General features: G+C 37.0%; 1 protein-coding gene across 1 annotated transcript in view; it reads left to right on the top strand.

The window, feature by feature from the left end:
- The window catches only part of LOC150081547 (uncharacterized), a 75,870-nt gene that overhangs the window by 55,878 nt on the left and 6,488 nt on the right, over nucleotides 1–13,504 (top strand). Inside the window, exons 2-3 of the mRNA XM_090380100.1 lie at nucleotides 2,228–2,299; nucleotides 5,521–5,709. Coding sequence (XP_090236226.1) covers nucleotides 2,231–2,299; nucleotides 5,521–5,709 — 258 coding nt within the window. The 5' untranslated portion in view covers nucleotides 2,228–2,230. The remainder of the gene's footprint in view (nucleotides 1–2,227; nucleotides 2,300–5,520; nucleotides 5,710–13,504) is intronic.

The following is a 13,504-nucleotide window of genomic DNA, read 5'->3' as shown; positions in this document are numbered from 1 at the left end:
ACGATGCCTGTGTGCTCGGCATCCGCCTTTAGTTACTCTGCCTGTATACATAGCATGGTCATCTTGGTATAACTTCAACAATTCACGGGGTTTGCTGCAATACTTAGATACACTGAGTGTTCACAAATCCTCAAGGATGATATAAGGACCAAGAAAAACAGTGCGTGCACCACAATCTCTCTCTATGAGAGGAAAGGAAGCATTCTGGATTCATCGCTTAATGTGTAGTCAGGTTTTTAGTCCAGCAAACAGCAAATCGACCACAGAAAACCTGCAATTTAGAGACATTACATACAACGCAATATGGCCTAAGTGGCTGATGCACCTAAAACGCTACAACAGCAATAACTGGCGCGTCCATGAATATTCTACTACTAGCGATCATCCCATTATCTACTTTAACCTTGCAAAAAACAATTCTTCTCTCCAGGGCACCAACCATGTTATGCTCAGATATGCAATAAAACCTTTGACCACACTATTCTTGATATGATTAACGCAAATTCACCTGAGCACTATCAACTTATGAGTGGAAAACAAAAAGCAGATTACGTTCAAACACTCCTCCTGTGCGCTTCCAATGCTTCTATGAGGAAGCGCTCACGTCCTCCAAACAGTGTTCCTTGGTGCAGTTAGGAAATTGCCACACAGCCAGTAGACTGTTAGATGAAAAACAGGAGAAGAATTTCATGCTGACTGCGTCGTCTCCACAGTGAAATATTCTGCATCTCAAATGATATGGGCTGTATTTCACATAGAGGAGTTGGTCTCCTTCAATTTTGGAGGGGTGTAGTGAATGCTGAAGGGTAGATCACTATGGGGGAGATGTTGTCAATTGCATTTTTCGGGACGACTCTGCTCAATGTCAGAGCCAAAACCGAAAGTACTACTTCATAAAATTAGCAAAAGTCTTAAATTTATGAAACGTTGCACTCTTGCTTAAATAAATGAAATTTATTTCGCTGTCTTCACTGCCTACAAGTGCAAAATTGGTTGAAGGATAAATACAAATACGCACAATAATATGGCATGGAAACAGTCCAGACCTCAAGCCAGTATAAAATTGTTGCAACAAAATGGATGTTTCAGTAATACTGTACAAAAGAAACCGAAAACACTTAAAGAGTTGCAGGAGACATTAATCCGTGCACCATGAGATTTTCCAGGAATACATTCAGAACCTTGTCCAGTCGATGCCACGACGATGCGCAGCAACCATCAATGCCAACGAAATATTAGTCTGCATTTTCTTGTGTTTTTTTGGTTATAAAGCTGCCTGCCGTCCTAGTGTGAGTAAAGTAATGAAAAAAATCCACTACTTTTATAGAATTTTTGTTATTATATGAACCATAAATAACATGCTGTTATTTTGTAGAAAAAGTACTTATTTCCACTGTATTGTTATTACTTATGTTCTTTCAGCTATTTCTAAAAGATTAGTTGAAAAGATTTCTAAAAGATTAATATATTAGGGTATAAGGACAAACAACCTAAAAAATGAAGAGAATGCAATTTTTTGAGCACGACTGTACCAGTAAGTTATGGCTTGTTCCATTTAAATTTGACAGCTGATCCTCGCCTATATCGATGTCTGATTCTCTCATATTTTGGTAGAAATATGCAATAAAGCCGCAGATCGTTGATGACAACTTTAAAGAAGTCTTAACTATGCGTTAGTTGTGTTTAAGTTTAAGTTGTTTTTTTTTTTTTTTATAATTAGTGAATCAGTTACTTTGGCGTCAGTTTTCATTATTGAAGACAAACGAGGATATTAATGAGTACTTAATAAATAATTGGTAACTCTTGTAGCGATATTCTGCGTGTCTGGGAAATTATTGATTGTAAAAATGCATTGGCAGTGTTGATGTACTATACAGACAAATGGGTAGTTTACGAAGAGTTGCCAATCACCGACTGTCGCCGCCTGACTTCTACAGGAAGGGAAGCTAGAGAGAGAGAGGTGGGGGTTGTTGACCTAAAGAGAGAGAGAGAGAAAAAAGAGTACTGTAGTTATATCCGTGCGAGTTCATACACAGCTCATTTCCCAACCTTATAATAAGTTACTACCTAGAATTGCACTTTCAACTAAAGTAGGTGAGCAATTTGGATTTAATTACATTCAAATTATGTGGCAGTACATTTTTGAACACACACACAATCATTTCTTCATGAACTATCTACTATAAATAACATATTACTGCAATATTTTTAAATTATATTTCTTTAGGCTATGTCCACTCTCCGGGAAAATCCTTCCATGGTACAGAAATTGCTGGAAGAGGAAAGGCAAGCTGTAAAGGTAAGTTGTATATCACACTAATGCCCAGTCTTTTAAATCTTGTAATTCCTAATCATTTTAACTTCTCCGTTCGTTATGACCCTCTCTTTTGTTTCAAAAGAGAGGGTCAAATACGGCCCGAATATTAACAAATTTATAGTGTGTATGAGTGGGAAGGTGATCTATTATCCTAACCGAGTGTTTTTAATTAGGTTCACTGTCTTGAAAAAAGATGGTTTCCGCTCAAATTATTGTGCCACATGTTTAGAATCCTTGCAGTTACAGCCCGATTTAGACCTAATAGACTGCTGAATACGGTCGATCTGCCAACCCGCACTGGACCAGCGTGGCAGATTAGGGTCCATTTCCCTCAGCATGAATTGTTGAGGAGGCTTCCACCCTGCAGTGGGTTGATAATGGCTGCACTTTACCTTTTTTTTTTTTTTTTTTTTTAGACCTAATTTACGATATATGTGAGTGGATTCTATGATATTTTGATATTCTTTTTTTGATATTTTATCTAAACACAAGATTTAAATAATATCTGTAAGATACCTATCTTACAAGTTTTTTTTTTATTATTATTTTCAGTCGGAATTTAAATATTTTGTTTTGAATAAATTCTATAAAATGGCGTTTGAGCAAAGAGAAAGCATATCGAAAGACGGTTGTTAGGTGTTCGTTTGAGGTGGGGGCACAATACAGCTTTGCTAATGGACACAGGTCCAGGAGAAAATATAAACAATAGAAGGTAACTGCGGGAAACAGGGCAGTTTACCCGAATTTGAACAACGCTGTACGTCAGGGTAATGGGAGTTAACTTGTTGTTATGTTGTTTGTTATTTGGTTTTTAGGAGCATTAGCAACTAAGGCCATATTGCTCCGGGATATGCGGTGGTCATTCCCTGACCTTTCCGCATCCTCCATATTTGGTGGTGACGGGCTCGAACCCCGGTCTAATCAAGAAGCGTGTGCTACGCACTGCTGCTCCTTCCCACCTGGCTACGGAGGCGCGGGGGTTAACTTAAACTTCCAATAAGTACAAAGTGACCGACCCTGCGACGTGGTTAAAAACTGAAGGGCGACTAGGTTCGGCGAAGAGCGTAGAAAAAAAAAGGATTAAGGGATTAAAAGAGTGGCCATTAAGTAAAGTAGCCGATGGAGGCAGCTCCGAAAACAACATGTGTACTTCTGCGGAAGGATGGCTTTTCCATACAGAAAGTTTTGAAGACAAAGAAGAGAGAATAAAACGAATTAGAATAGACATTCAGAAAGAGAAATTGATGGTGATTGGCCAAGGAAAGGAGGAAGAGGGAGGAACAAAAAGGAGAGAAATTTTTGAGGTGGTTGGAAGAAAGTCCTGGTCCAGTTCCGAGGGTCGGAGAGGAGGAGGTATGGAAAGGGATAAAAAGTTATGTAAAAGTACGGTAGTTTGGTAAAGGAGTGTGGGAAGTGGAATAAGTTGGTGGGAGACTGTAGAAAGTCTTGGATGGTAAAGGAATTCGTGAAGGAACGTGGGACGACGAGAAGACTTCAGGAATCGTCTATGGGTAAGAAGCAGAAGCTACACATAGCTTCGAGCCCCTTTTGATTGCTGCATTATGAGGATGAAGACCAAGCGAGTGTTATGCGGAGACCTGTAAGGAAGACGGCCGTTTGAAGGAGTCCAGGAGACAGGAAACCTATCGGCGCCTCCGTAGCCAGGTGGGAAGGAGCAGCAGTGCGTAGCACACGCTTCTTGATTAGACCGGGGTTCGAGCCCGTCACCACCAAATACGGAGGATGCGGAAAGGTCAAGGAATGACCACCGCATATCCCGGAGCAATATGGCCTTAGTTGCTAATGCTCCTAAAAAAAAACTAACCAAACCAAACAGGAAACCTATCGAGGCAGTGAGAAGAGAAAGTAAGGAACAAAAAAAAGTAAGTCCTCTGGAATTTGGATTGTGTTAAACTGATAGGCAATAAATATAACTGATATGCCGAGCTGTATACTTTATTAAAGAAAGAGAATAATGGTAGGTAGGAAGAGAGAAAGAGTGAGAGAGAGTGAATTATCTATCTGCGATATAAAAGCATATGTGGAGTAAGGAATTAGATGCTATTGTCATTAATAAAGAAAATAAGTGCTTGGAGTGGATCAATCAATTTGTTTATAAACCACTGAGAGATCTGTGGGCCAAAGAAGGCTATATGCCCTATTTTGGAGTTTATATGTACTAAGAGAGAGAGGAAATGGAATTATGTAAATATATATCTATATATGTGTTTGATAGTGAATCAATATTGAGAAGTTAGTAAAAGGGGAATACAATATACCCTTAGTCATACTGATGTTGATAAAGGGAATTAAAAATAAATAAGACAATTATATTCGTGGGGGAAAAGTAGAGAATATATGAGAGGTTGCAAATATGTATTACTGTGGAGGAGGAAGAATTGGATGAATGTATATTCTTGTAAATTTAGTATTTTGTATTTCTCACATAAGTCAACTGTATAATAAACTGTTATGTTATTGAAAAAAAAAAAATTATGCATTATTCAAGAGAGATATACACAGCCCACTAAAATAGCCACTGAAGCTTATCGTAGAAGGAGAAAATAAGAAAGTCCTCATTGTCCAGAATCTTCTGAGAAAGGATATTATTGCAGTCAGATAGCTTGTAGGCCTCGGAGCCTACACTGGTCGGAGCCTACACGAGACAATTGTCGAACACTGGAATAAGTCCTCCCCCCAATGTGGGGGGAGGACTTATTCCAGTAGTTGAAGAAGTGAAAGTGGACTTCACGATTTATGTTCATTTCATTTATATGGCGCAGCAGTACCCGAGACTTCGCACACTCTCTTCTAGGCAACCATTGAACTAATTTGGAGGAAGGGAAAATTCTGCGGCTTGAATCCTTCATTTGAAGTCTTAAGCAGTGGTAGTTAATGTCTAAAAGTGCTTTTTAAAAATTCCGTATTACTTATTATCATTTTCTGTTTTCTGAATTTTTTGCACAGGTATTTTAAGGATTTCTCGACTTTTCTCTGTTATTATAGTCTAACTCTTTATCAAAATCTATCCATTATAGGGTTTCATCTGTACATCGCTTGCACATAATAAATGAATAGCAACCACCATGTCGAGACCTGAAATATTTACGGTTATTTTCCTCGATTAGAATTTATAATGATTTTAATATTACGTAATAATTTTTAGGAAAATTAGCTTTTGCAAATATATTTTATTTTGACAGTCAGCCCTAAAAGCAGTAGATCACCACGTGCAGTTGAAGCGAAAAGAAGCAGAGGAGGTTCAGAGAAAATTCATGGGAGAAGAGCCATACCGAGATCAGATCAGAGCTGCTTTCCAGATGGAAGTCCAGTATACGAAACCACGCGTTTCGCACCATTATGATTCTCTCTTCAGTAATTCCTACCTCAAGGTAAAGATCACTATCGTTCCCTTCATATACTGTATTTATTTAATTGGAAATAAACACAGTTCCTAATTTGTATGTAATTATATTTTAATTAGTGTATTATCTAATACACATATATCAGATAAACATAACGAATTAATGATACACAGTGATGTGTTTAATTCTAGAGGAATTTTTAATAGCTCGTTAAAATCAACTGAAAATTCAAAGCTTTAACAATCTGGGATTTATAAAATGCGAATCCCCAATAATTGCAATCAAGTTCTTAATTGTGTACTTGCCTTACAGCCTTTAAATCAATACCTATAGTAACGTTCCTAAATCATTTTGAAAGCTAATTAAACGACTGCATATAAATAATAACAACTTGGAATTTCGTAATTGCTTGTATCGAAAATTATTATATCTATGTAATTATTACTTTGAAATTAGAAGGCAACAGTTTTATTTTAAACTTCTCTTTCGGGTCATTAGCGGAAAAATATTACTGCCTGAAGCCTTAATTTTAGCAGAATGATAAACAAAGCTTATTATAATAATACTAAAATATTCCCATTTTGAATAAGTGTAATCTATGTATCCCTCATTAATTATTTCTTCTCGTCTAAGTATTTGTGTAATCCTTCTTTAAATTTATACACGTTTTCTAGTTAAATAAGATTAAGTGGGAGTTTATGCCAGTAGCGATTACTCTTTTATTCAAAGAAAATGTTTTTATATCAAATCTGCGTTGTTTTTTTATTACTTAATCTCTTCTGGTCCACTGTTTAGATAATTAGTCATTGTAAGCATTAAATACCTCACTCAGATCACCACGTGCACCCCAGAATTAATGACATTTTGGACATTTTAATTATGGAACCGGAGTGTTCCTGTAAGGATAAATTATACTCATAACTAATCTCTTTCCTGTACCTTTTCCAGCAGTTCTACTTACTTCCTCAACGCTTTTAGAGTAACCATTTCTCACAGAATAATCACCTTTTAAACTCTACTGACAATGTATTATCACTGATAGAATGTGTTTTCCTATCAGCCTTCGCTGTTTTCATCTTCAGCTATCTGAAATTTGTTGCTTTATAGGTAATACGCTTATCTGATTGCTGCTTCCAAAATCTGTAAATTGCATTACCAGTGTCCCACCTTTGCTACTATTTTTCTGAAAACATACAGAATACTTATTGTTATTAACTATTCTATCCACCTACTTTTCATTAGAAAACTTGGACATCACGCTTGTAACACATTCATTAATATTGCTAATGAATCCAGCAATAAATTTTGTGGGAAGCCAAGCCACCCATGGCATTGTTCCGCGTGCACCAATTTCACGAGTGGTTTTGGTTTACAACTACTATCTTCCACCATCCTTGCTCTCATTTATAAAGCGAGAATCAAAAAAGCAGGACAACTTGAAAGGAAATAAAACACAATTAATTTACTTTTGTTATGTGCAAACATAAGACGTAAAAACTGAATTGGTTAATGTGGTCTTGCATGTGCTATTAAGGAAATACAAAGTAGCTTAGGAAACATTCATTCAAAATGGTGGAACTTGACAAAAGGTCTTCATTTGGGAATCTGTCAGGAGCCTTGCAAAAATCAAAATAAATGATAGAAGATGTCACATCTGACGTGACATCATAATTGTTTATCAGGTTTGGTAGACAATATTATCTTAACAAAGCCATACTGTAATTTCCTTATAATTCAATTCCTGACTAAATGGCCCTCCGTAAGAGTATAGTGGGTTCGTCACTTATCAATCAAGTGATCTGGGTTCGAATCCCGTTAACGGAAGAATTGTTAAAAGTCTCTTCAGTTGAGGCTGTAGTTAGTCAGTCTCAGGTGGTTGTCTGGGAATGTTCACATCCCCCCCATCCCAAACAGAATAGGTTTGCTTGTTTGGAAATATTTCCAAACAACCCAATCCGTATGCTTTTACTATAGCCTTTTAAAATTTTTTTTTTGGCACGGGAAATCAGATCTGTAGATTTGTAGTGTTCTATTCCACCCTTAGGAACTATCCTTGTACTGAGCAGTTTGTTACGTTTTCTATAGGAACTTTTTTTGAATCCAAGGATACTTCCATTACTGTAGCCGAAGATTTGATTACTTCTCTTACGAGTTACTTAAATATTTGAATAGATCCCTTTAAAATCTATCATTACTTCTCTATAAAACAAATTACATATCACACGGATACTCACGTCCAGCATACCTGTTTCAACCGTTGTTTTTGTACCCAGTGCGAAAAAAAGCCCGTATTCAATTCCAAGTCTAGTACGCGAGGAACTTTAACGAATTTTCATTAAAGCCCTAGTTAGGATCCATATTTTCGATATTCTGTACCTAATAGTCTTCTCAATAACAATATTTGTCTGCACTTAAAATAATTTTATTGGACTGAATCCGGGAAGACGTTTTGGATTGAAAACGGTATCATCAGTAATTAAACAACTCACCAAAACATTAGTTTCAATTCACTGTTAAGTCACAGTGAGATCTCACAACACAACTCAGAAAGTTGGTGAAAGTTATAAGAGCAGTTCAGAATTACTACCTACTGTATTTAATTTCATCCGAGGCTTATATGGAGTAAAAAAACAGAGAGAGACACGCACTGCAGTTGGAAGAATTGAAAATATAGCTGCCCATTTTTAAAAAGCTTCAGATGAAGAATGAACTAAACTCGTAACCAGAAAAAACTAACAAAAAAAGAGTTTTTTATTTATTACAGGGTTTCCCGTTTGATTAATGAGAACGCCAGTTGCCTCCCTCCAATTCTGTATGAGGCGTTTGTTTTAATTCTCTAATTTTGAGGCTGCGAAACTCATCTTCTTGAAGATAAACACATTATCTTATCGCTGCAGCCTTTGACTTCGTCTGATTTCTTACAAATGGTGACTTTTTTGGCAACATTTACAGGACATGGGAGTATATTCTCCTGTAAATATTCTTTTCGTGATTTTTTATTACATTTAGCCTCCCAAGAATGTTCTATTTTTATCTGGCACGCAGGGCCTCATTACGAAGAGCACATTGGTTCGGGTGTAACAACGGTAGATTCTTTAAGCAGCATGAGGTATGTGCGTTCATCCATTTTGACTTATAAATAAAATAAATTTTCTGTGTATACTCTGGGACAGCCACATAAGGTCAGAGGTGTTCGTAAGGTAGCGACTACAAAAATATTACTTTGTTTTGTGGTACTAGGTAGTATCAGCACTTATACCTACCACTTGCCTTCAGTCGTACTAGTAAGCAGTATAAAGAATCCTGAACCAATTCTGAAACCCGTTTTTTCTCTCCCCTTTCAATTTTTTAAAAATTTTTTCTTAAATTTTGGAGTGCATAATTTTTTGAACTGGCTGTAACACAGGCTGATGTATTCTTACTTCAAACAATCGGAATGCGCAGAAGTGTCATACTTTCATTCACTGTTGAAATACAGGAAGCACAAAAAATTACATACTATAAAATAAAAAAAAAAAACACTATTTCAATATATGGAAAAAGTATAGAGATAAGTATGTTTTTACACAGGCAGATCATTTAATTCGCGGAATGGCAGTACCACCGCACAACCTCTGAAGTTTCGTTGGACGGGTGGTAGAGGGCAGCAGAGGATATACTCAGGAATACGCTGACACACTTGCAAGATCTGATATGTTTTCTTGGTAGTTACAAAGTGGCCTTAAATTATATGCTACTAGTGTGAAAGCATTTTGTGAGCTGTATAATGGAAGATCCGAAGACTAAACAATATTTTGTTATTCGCTATTGATTTTCATGTTGGTATTAGTGCCACAGAGACTGTGAGAAAAATGTCAGAGGTTAACGGAGACAAGTGTGGGAATAAAACTGCAATTTTGAAGTGGCATAGCCGCATTAAATAAAGTAGAGAATCTGTGGCCACAACGACCACTCTCATTGACTTATCAAGGAATATCTTCCCCGAATTCTTCAATAAGTGGTTTCATTGATTCGAAATAATCTCCTTCGAGGTGTATAACTTCGAAGGAGATAGCATTGGCAGAGCTCAGTGACAAAGATTAAAATGAAGGCTGGTCCATTCCACGAATTAAATAATCAACTTGTTTATGTTTAGGCTATATACACATTTATGATCAGACTTTATGATTAGGCTACATAAAAATTCTTAATACACGAATAATCACTGCTGATAACCAGATCAAACAATCATCCAATAAATCCACAAAAGTCTTGCTAGTGTTCGAGTGACCAATCCACAAGTTCCAGTCAATACCTTGGAAGTTAAAATCTCCTATTATAAGACATTCTGATATACTATATTTCTTTGCACAATTGTTCGTTGTACTCATTAGAGTCATTATGCCTATAACACACTCCTATTCTTATTTTTGCTTTCCCAGTGCTTATGTCACACCAAACTGACTCAACATTGCACTGTCCATCTACGTCAACTGGATGCACTTCCTTAAATTTTATATTTTTCTTAATTAATTATGGTTCGAATAGGCTGAGATTTTAAATGTTACCCAGAAATATTTAGTATCACTTTGTTTGTTCTTTTTAAATGTTCTATTAAAATTATATTCCTATTTTAATTATTATAATGATGTCATAATGCAACTCGTTGTAACCGAGCGCATTACCTGCAATGTATTTAATTTAAATAAAAATCAAATTTAATACGATATTTTATTTGTTCACTTCTTGTTTTATCGTGTCACGATAACTGGACGCCTGCATGTTTTAGAGATCCTTTCATTAATATAATATTTAATAACGTGTGTAATTAAAGCCACCTTTTGCCTTAATTACACACGAACCAATTTCTGATTACGAGAAGGCAGTGTTTTGGTCCAACTGCACGTCCATGTCTTGAGACCAATCCTTTACGGACTGTTGAGTATGATGTGGTACATTGCTGAAACAGAAAAGGCCCATCCGCATGCTTCAGCCAGTTTGGAAAGAGCCTACTTGTTCAGAATGTCGGTGTACCACATGGCATTCATTGTTCAAGCAATTACAATCAACGGTCCAAGCTAAAACCACAGCTAACAACCCCAAACCGTGGCAGTTCCTCCGCTAAACTTTGTTGGGCGGAGGCGCTGAATTGAAACGACATTTTCTAGTAAATAACGTTCTGTAGGTATCCGCCTGACCCAAACAAGGTCATCAGATCGGAAAATCGCACCATAATTCATCACTCCGTAACACAGCTTTCCAATGTTCCAAGGACCAATTATGATGGATTTTGCACCAAACAGGTCGACGCTTACATTGCGTGCTGTAACATTGGGTTTGTATGCTGATGCTCTTCTATAAAATACGCTACTGTACAGCTCACCACGTATCATTCTTATATTAATCTGGTTCTATGGCCATTCTAAACTCTTGTTTGATAGTGTTTGATGAGCATTATCTGTCAGTATTTGCGGTCTCTTTCCTGTCTTTTCCTGGCTGTAGTCCCAGTTCAACTGTGGCTAATTGCGTCAACGACAGTTGAACTGGGACAGGGGCCGGCAAATGGTCAATTGCAATGTAAAAAAAAAAAAATAAAATAAAATAAAACCTAAAAAGGTAATCCGAAGAGTCCACCAAATATTAAAATAATACTGTTTGTAATTATTAAAAAAATTATTTCTATATTATTAAAGGTACTTTTTTTATTGCTTTTTCTTTTTTTACTTTTTTGTTCCTAAAAAGTAATCAAGTTCCCGAAAAGTAGTTGCGCTTTTAAAAAATTGCGAAAAGTCGAGCTGTAGACCTTGTTTATTTTTAAAGTATCTCATAAGGTGGAAAAATTTTCCAACCCCTGATCTAGGATGTTCCAGTTTTGCTGCAGTGGCACAGACAGATCGATTGTTAATGTGGCATCCAATGACAACTCCTCGTTGGAAGTCGCTAACCTAAGCGCCTTAATCCATATACAGTACTGTATTTCGTTGGTTTGCTTACTTCTAGCGGGAATGGACCTCGTTGGTAGCATAGTTGGTATAATCACCGTTCTCCCCTACACTGAGTGAAAAAGACCTGAGTTCGAAAGGAATTTTTAGGGGCATTTTTCACAACGTGGCTGAGCTAGTCGGTCTCAGGCGAGGGAAGCATGGTTTTCTCCTGAAAACTCAGGTTTTTCGGCCAGCAAACAGTAAATCAACCACAGAACACAAGAAAGTTACAGAGACGTTATATACGATGTAATATGGCCTAAGTTGTTGATGCGCCTAAAACACTACTAATAAATAAATAAATAAATTTTCTGTTTATACTCCGGGACGACCAAACGGTCAGAGGAGTTCACAAGATAGATAGAATACAAGAAACAGCACCGTATTCAGCAGTCACGGGCTTGAACTCCGGTCACTCAAGGCACGTGTACTTATGCACCCGCGCGCCTGACCACTAGGCTACGGCAACCTCTTACTACTACAATAAAAAAAGGTAAAAGGTAAACTGCAGCCATTATCAACCCACTGCAGGATGGAATCCTCCCCAACAATTCATGCTGAGGGAAATGGACCATAATCTACCACGCTGGTCCAGTGCGGGTTGGCAGATCGACCGTATTTAGCAGTCAGGGGCTCGAACGTGTGCTACTGCACTCCCGCTCATCACCACTCGGCTACTTCCGTTAAAGCAGTTGGTTTTATATGAACAAAAGGAATGGACAAAATAAATAATTTTATCTACTGTATTTGCCCGTTCCTTTTAATAATTTTCCCTATCCTTCAAATTGCACATAATCTCTTCGACCCTGCATGACTTCTTATTTTATTTTATTTATTTTTTTTTATTTTATTTTATTAAGAAAAAGATACACAACAGGTAACCATTAACAGTGTATCTGAGATCAGATCAATAAACATAATAATAATAATGTGAAATCCTACAGGACGATAAACATTGATATAGATTCAAACAATAAAAGCATATGTACAAAAGAGGATTGTATTAAGTTAAGTTACCGGTAAAACAAGTAATAATTAATCCGTTAGAGAATAGAAAAATAATATAACAAATAATAAGCTACAATAATTAGATGTGAGCTAGTCACTTTGCAGTTTAAGTGAAGAGGCAAACTTGTGGATGGAGTTCATCAGTGATTGGGAGTTGTCAAAGAAGTCAATGCGAGAGTCATTTGCTGATTTGCTGATTCTGTTCAGTGGACTGAACTTCATTAAGTCCGTGTTGGCAGAGTCAAGGCGAAACGGTGTAAGGTTCCTGACTTGTCTACAGGGAGCATTGAAGTTTATTTTACTCAGGATATCAGATGCTTCATAAATTCCAGTGATTACTTTGGCTAGGAGGGCGATGTCAGCAGTAACTCTTCTAGTGCACAGAGGCCTTAGATGAAAGTAATCACACAGCGATTCATAATACACTGAGTGATAGAATAGAGGATTGCGGTACGTAAGGTAACGGATAAAGTTTTTTTGGACTGCTTCAATTTTGTTAGTTAAAGTCTTTGTGTGAGGATTCCAGATGGGTGAACTGAATTCAAGGATTGGCAGAACAATAGTTTTATAAAGGATAACCGCATATCTGTAGTTTTTGAACTTGTATGTGTTCCGTTTGATGAATCCCAGTGTTTTGAATGCTTTGCTGGTGATTTTAAGGACATGGGCATCGAATTTAGCACTGCTGGAAAAGAGAATCCCTAAGTCGTTAACTTGGTCACACCTTTCGATGATCACAGAGTTAATACTATACTCCGTATTCATTAGTTGTGGAGATCTGCAAGATGAGAAAGAGATAACTTTGCACTTCGAGGGGTTAGCAGACAAGCCATTCAGAGATAGCCACAGAG

Source organism: Mastigoproctus giganteus, chromosome 8, assembly GCF_048544385.1.
Source record: "Mastigoproctus giganteus isolate SK-2022 chromosome 8, ASM4854438v1, whole genome shotgun sequence".
Taxonomy (NCBI): Eukaryota; Metazoa; Arthropoda; class Arachnida; order Uropygi; family Thelyphonidae; genus Mastigoproctus; species Mastigoproctus giganteus.
The sequence above is the reverse complement of the archived record's forward strand: the minus strand, read 5'-3'. Positions and strand labels throughout refer to the sequence as shown.